The sequence below is a fragment of the Plectrocnemia conspersa genome, unplaced genomic scaffold (assembly GCF_051122295.1).
Source record: "Plectrocnemia conspersa isolate PC_06_02 unplaced genomic scaffold, ASM5112229v1 ptg000011l, whole genome shotgun sequence".
Lineage (NCBI taxonomy): Eukaryota > Metazoa > Arthropoda > Insecta > Trichoptera > Polycentropodidae > Plectrocnemia > Plectrocnemia conspersa.
The window spans coordinates 22,773,623-22,780,547 of NW_028277175.1; the positions used below are offsets into that span (position 1 = coordinate 22,773,623).

The window sequence follows — 6,925 nt, forward strand, 5'->3', positions numbered from 1 at the left end:
AACAAAAAAATCTTTTCACCAATGTATTCTGCTAAGACATACAATATATTCAATTGTTTTGCCTTTTATTATACAAAATTCAAAGATAATTTTGACCAGCTTTCTACAATAGTTACGCAACAATGAATTATAGATCAAAACGTTACTAATTAACACATTTCTCCCTTTAGGATCATTGTTTCAATAGATGCCTCGTTTTGCACATTTTGATGGCTCTAAATTCCTCAGTAGCATAATACCAATAAATAATTGTTACTCAATCAATATTATTTTAAGTAGTTATCTAAAAACCCATTCACAAAATATAACTTTTTAAAAAATGCGTTGACATACAAATCTGTAGCAGACTTTCTGCAAAAATTTCATATTACATAATTCATTCAAGTTTTGGTAGCACATGGAAATTTTGGATATCTAATCTGTCGCTCATCATCTAAATAAAATTCAACATCATTCGTATAATGAAAATCGTAAATATACTTTTACTTTTCATTGTCTATATATATATATATATATATCTTGACTAAAGTGAACCAAAATTCTGAGAAACTATCATAATCAATCCTTACAAAAAGATATACAAAGTAAACTTTCGATTAGTCAAAGCTTAATATTCAATAGTGTGAATGATAAACTTTGTTGATATTGTATTTAAACCAAAATTATCACAGAACATTAAAAGATAAGGTAAAAATAATTTATTATACCTTAGAAGCAGTAAGCAACATAGTGGTGTGCTTTTTGAGTACAGCACGAGCAGAAGCAAGATCGTCCCTCATCTGAGGATCTTTGAGCTCTTGTTGACGTTTAGCAGCTTGATTCATCAATTCATCTAAAAAAACACAAACGATAAAAATCACACAAAATCAATTATTACATACAAATTAGTGTTTAACTTCAACATACTAGCATTTCGTCCAAATTGCTTGATGTTCTCGATAAGTTCGCCTTGAGACGAAGCGTTTTTCAAGTTGTCCAAGTCATTTTCAACCTTGTAGCATTTAAAAATGATTATTATTACAATTTATTTTAATTTGAAACATAATTTTTAAGAAACATACCACACGAAGACTCTTCAACAACAAATGAACGTCTACCATATCAGCGAGAACGAGCAGACGCGTCACGGCCGAGAGTAATCCTCTAGCCGCCCTGACCATAGCGCTCCTTTTAGCGGAAGCGCACGGTTCTTCGGAGAATTCTCTAGCTGCCAATGACATAGCGGCTCCTGTCTTCCGCACTTCTTCGACGGCCGCTAGCATCTCTTGGGTTATATCAGGGTTTTCGTAGGCGATGATCTCTCCCTTTTCGATGAAATTCTCAGTTGCTTTTTCAACAGTGCCGACGAGAGCGCTTGCTCTTTTAGATTTACCTAAAATGCAAACATTTATTAATTGTTATAGTGAGTTATATAAGTTTATTTAATTAAAAATATTTGAGGCGTACCTTTCTTTTTCTTACTAGGACCCTTCGTGTTCACAAGAGTCGTGACTTGCAATACGAGCGGCTCCAATGTCTTTTCTACGGACATAGTCCTTATTTCTAAGTTTTTGGGGTCCCATTTGAGAGATAATGTACCAAAATGATCTGACATCTTGATGGTTGCTAGCTGAAAAAAATGACGAATATATTGAATAAAATATAGAAGTATTGTACTTCAGAATATGATTTGAATAAACACTTTTTAGAATCAGACAAAAAAATTCTGATTCTGTCGAAGACTGTATTTATAAAGTAATTAAAAAAGAGTTATTGATGATGATAAATATATTCAAAGAGACTGGTAAAAGAACAGTAAACTTACAACAGCGGTCTTGTGGATCAAACCTATGCAGGGACGTCATTTAGGAAGGGCAGGTGGAGGCATTTGCCCCCCTTTAATTTGGCCAGAAAATGAATGTCATTTAATGAAATCGAAATATTAAAAAAACGACCACTAACTTTTGTGCAAAAAAGCAGAGATGACGTCCCTGATTCTAAACCAAAAATTCTCTAGTTATCACTCAAAGATAATCTTAAAAAACAGTATTGAATCTATCGAATTTTAAATATGAAACAACTGTGATTTAAGGTTCAAAAGTTGATGACGGCTAGGTCCGGCATCCGCGCCTGGGGCTTATTCGCTATGACGAGTGAAAGGGTTAATTATAAACTATTATTACAGCATAAAATCCATATATGAATGTCATATATGTTATATTTAAAAATAAATTATTATTTTTACAGTTGAGCAAATGCATCATATAGTGTACATGGTACCCTTAATTACGTTCCATATCATAACGCAATTAAGTAACTTGGCACATATGCTAATCGTAATAAATAAAAACAAATAAGGTCGAGAGGTACACAAAAATTCAATATGAGGACCATCTTTGTGCTTTTTTTAAAAATTATGTGGCTTATAGAAAAAAAATAGTCAAAGCTTTCACTTTGAAAAATATTTTTTGTATATATGTACAGTAGTTTAATATTTACTAGAGTATTGCCAGACATTTTCAGATGTTCGAAAATAATAATGGGCCATGTGGATGTGCGCATTTAGATAAATTACTTCTGCTATTTGAACAATTTAATAAAAATTGTATGTATTAACACGTTTTTTGTAGCTTCCTTGTAGTCATAACCCACACATCAGTCATCACCACCTATAGTTAATACAATTAGAATCAAACAATAACGAATACACATATATTCTGAGTAATGGTGATTCATTCTTAGTGCATTGAGAGCAAGTATTTTACATATACCAAAGAGCATTGACCTTTTAGAAATGCATTAACACAAGTATAGAAATCTGAAAATAGATATATCATTCGTATCAGTGTATTTAAAAATGGAAATATAGATCTAAAAATAGGTTGCAATATATAGATTCAATCTAACATTGATATGCATTCGAGATAAAACATAATTCAATTAAAACTTATCAATCGAAACCGAGCCTCGTGTGAATCGTAACGAACGATAGAAACATTATAAACGATCGATGCATAACGCGAATTTGCCATGCATATTGTCACTAAAAACAATACACAATGTCAATGTTTATATGTCAATTGGGCAACACAGCAATGGCGAAGGATGAAATAAAATGGCGCCCGACACTCACCGAATCTTGCGGTTGAATCGGTATAATTGACGATGGACTAGGCGCGTTTTTGAAGCGAGAATTTGCTCAGCATCAAAGTGACAGCGAAAAGCGCCGGGCGGGCGTGTCCACCATTACAATCGCTCACACAGATGAGTCAAACCAGTTGCACACAACCGTTGACTCGCGTTCTGCATTCCATTTACAACTTCACGTGCGTTAAATAAGACATTATTATGATAATTAAAAATCTTTATTATAAATATAAAGCGTTGTACTAAATATTTTCAATTATAATAAAATATAAAAAATAAATTTTAAATTTATATTATTATATGATGTGGGGTAACATCGAACGACCATATGATAAATACAATTTTAATAAGGATAATTTAAATGACCAATATAAAAAATAATTGTTCCATAAAATGAATCGTTTGTGCATAACTGTTGAACAGATTAGGTGCTAGCGAGCATGAGACAGAACAGGGAAACGCGATAAATAATTCTCTGCAACGAATTCTTTTCAGAAGAAAAATCCAAATATTTACCTTATATAAATACACAAATAATTCGTTTTATAAATTAGAGTATTTATTTAAATGAACATATCTCTTAAAAAATAACCCTTTTAAATTGCACCCAATTTTAATGATATTTCTTATTTTCTCGCTGTAATTCAAAGACACAGAAAAAAGTAAAAAAACGTTTTGTATTTCTAGAAATATATTGCATTATACGGACTAATCCAATTCGAGTTTCCTATGTTGGCAGCACTATAAGTCTAACAGCTGTCAATAATCACGCGGGTTAGTTTGCAACAACAGATTTACGAATCGAATCGCTTAGTCACCGCTCAGCTCGTTATTATTGTTCAATTGTTCTACAGACATAATAATTCTGTACGAACTGTGATCAAATTTTACGAGAAGATTAGGTTCAAATTCATTGTCTTACTAAGCGAACAATTCGCAACGTAGTGAAAATTTCCAAGAGTCTGGAAGGATTAGAGATAGGGTAAGGCCTATGCATCATCGTGGTCCCCATTCAGTAGAGAATATTGCTGCTATATATTGAATATATCAGCGTCCTCAGCTTTTGAGCTATTCTTATGGCTCCCTTTGGCATATTTTGCATCTGAACTTGCAGCTCATATAAAATTCAGATAAAACAAGAACTTAGGCCAAGAGACAATGGACAGCGAAGAATTTACCCAGATTAAGTCTTAGAGAAGTAAGAAGTTGATGCTGATTTTTCAAAAAATCTTCTTCTCCAATGAGGCACATTTTCACTTCTCTGTGTATGTTAATAAGCACATAAAAGGCAAAGAAAATCCTCATGTAATTCACGAGAGACAGTTACTTGCCCAAAAAGTGACTGTGCGCATTGTGGTCAGGCGGCGTCATTGGGCTTACTTTTTTTAAACAACGTGAGTACTATAAGCATTTGATAACCGATTATTTTTTGTACAAAATCAAAGATATTTATGTGAAAGACACGTGGTTACAACAAGATGGCGTAACTGGTCACACATCGGGTGGAACGTTAGATGTTTTGGGCGAAAAGTTCCCAGATCGCATTATTTCACATTTAAGTGACGTCAACTAGCCACCAAGATCATGCAATTTAACACCTAATGCACCCATGCACCTAAAAACAAACATCCGTCAAGTTAAAGCCGAGATACTCCCGGAATATACGAAAATGTCATCGAAAATTACATCAAAAGGATTGAGTACTGCAAAAGGTTTAGAGTAGACCATTTAATTGATATTCTTTTTCATAATTTATGATTTTTTTTTATTAATCAAATGTTTGATTAATAATAAAACGTACCAGACCTACCACCCGTTCGTTAATACTGATACTGAGCAATGAAATAGTAAATTATTGTTTGATATGGACTGATTTTTTTCATTTCAACTGACTTCCATGAAGTTTGAATTATGCTGTGAATGCTTTTATATTTTGAAAACAATCTGTGCTCATTTTGTTTTCATCCAAAAGTTGCTTGTTAAGTTCCTTTAATTTTATTGTGATGTTTGTAAGGAAACATAAATCCAAAAGTCATTGTTCATCGTATAATTCAGGAACATTTTGCTCATATTCATTCATAATAATTCCAAAATGTTTCAAAGCATTTTTCGTGACTTTAACATAGAATTTTCGAGTAAAAAAGTAAATCGCTGTACTCAGACTCCAGTTTTTGAAGATTGAAGAAACTTGAAGCCGACAATGCTTCAATTTCTTATTTGCGTTAACTGTTTTATTGCGTTAACTGTTTTAACAAGTGACATCACATGGTTCATATTAAATAATTTGGCACATCGATCTTTAAGGTGCAAAAAACAATGGCAAATGAAAAGCTTTGAAAATTTACAGTTTTCTGTTATGACATCTCTATGCTCAAGAATCTATTTATTTATTTCGCTTCATATGAGGTGATCACAGTTAGATTTAATAATTAAAGCAGCGCAATGAGAAAATATTCGATATATATACGAAAATACATGTTTTTTATTCATACATTTTTATACATGGTGCTAGAACGTGGCTCTCTCATGCGCTGAACTTGGCCTTATTTACTATTTTTATATGAAAATTTAACTCGTCAATTCTACCGTGATTCATAGTGATACTGCGACAAGGTTAAGGTGTGTTTATTAAGTCACGCACATGCACAAACCTATTCCTATTAATACCAAACTATGTTTTTCACTAATGCTTGGTATTCAAATGTGATACGAAATGAAAGTTTGTTCTCGAAACATCCAATCTCTAACTCTCGTATACACCTACTATCCCACTTTCTGTCCTTAAACGAGTTTTTTTCTTTATTATTGTTTAACAACTCGACCTTCTATCCTAAATGCAAGTATGATGTCAGAATGACGATCATTTCTTCGCGCCCGACGGTGACACCTTAAATGGAGTGTTTCCGATCACAAAAAATATAAACTTAAATAAAAACAGCGAAATAAAGTTTAATTCGATACAGTTACCGAGAAACATGTTGATTCAAAGGGTCAACCATAATATTATTCTCTCGATAGCTAAAATAAAATAATATATATTTGTATACTGACGAAGTTGTTTGGTACTAAGTAAATTGCAAGATAAAGAGGACTAATATGGGATGAGTGGTATGGTTAATTGTCGTTAATCGCTTTTGTATTGAAACCATTAATTCAATCTATAAATATGTTCATTGACAAAACGCGTTGTAAATAGCAAAAAACTTTTTTAATAAATACTAAATTTAATAAAAAATATTTGTAAACTTTATTTATAATTTATTGCTTACTTTTTATAAACATATTTTGTTTGTTACTTTTACTTGCTATTGGTCGGTACAAATAATTTATAGTTAATGTACATTATGTACATATGTATATATAGATAGATATAATAATAGTCTTAGTGAATTAGCATTTATTTTTTTCTATTAACTTACAATTTTACTAAAAACATAATCAAATACAAATTTGTATTGAAAGTTATTAGTATTTAAGACACAAATAATATTGATAATATATTATTAAAAATAAATGGAAATATGCAATTTTATATAAATGGAAAATGTTGAAACTTCTAATAACATATAAATGTTAATAGTTAGTAATATATTATTTATTTATTGCAAATCTCCCATTGTAACATGCCAGTTGTTAGACTAATGGGTTACAACGAGGTAAACATAGTCACCAATTATTAAGTAAGTAGTGAGACACAAAACTGAAATTAAAGTCTGTAAATTAGTAACATATATTTTATAAAGCATATACTATTATTTCACCTTACAATCAAGTAATGTATGCACGATCTAGTTCTATT

General features: G+C 31.5%; 1 protein-coding gene across 2 annotated transcripts in view; it reads right to left on the reverse strand.

Annotated features, from left to right (window-relative positions):
* The window catches only part of alpha-Cat (catenin alpha), a 42,842-nt gene extending 39,597 nt beyond the window's left edge, over positions 1–3,245 (reverse strand). For both annotated transcript variants that reach the window (XM_088196586.1, XM_088196587.1), the window contains exons 1-5: positions 3,113–3,245; positions 1,447–1,609; positions 1,062–1,372; positions 907–991; positions 708–832 (exon numbers count right to left, since the gene is read on the reverse strand). In XM_088196586.1, coding sequence (XP_088052712.1) covers positions 708–832; positions 907–991; positions 1,062–1,372; positions 1,447–1,594 — 669 coding nt within the window. In that variant the 5' untranslated portion in view covers positions 1,595–1,609; positions 3,113–3,245. The remainder of the gene's footprint in view (positions 1–707; positions 833–906; positions 992–1,061; positions 1,373–1,446; positions 1,610–3,112) is intronic.
* Between the last annotated feature and the right edge of the window lie 3,680 nt (positions 3,246–6,925).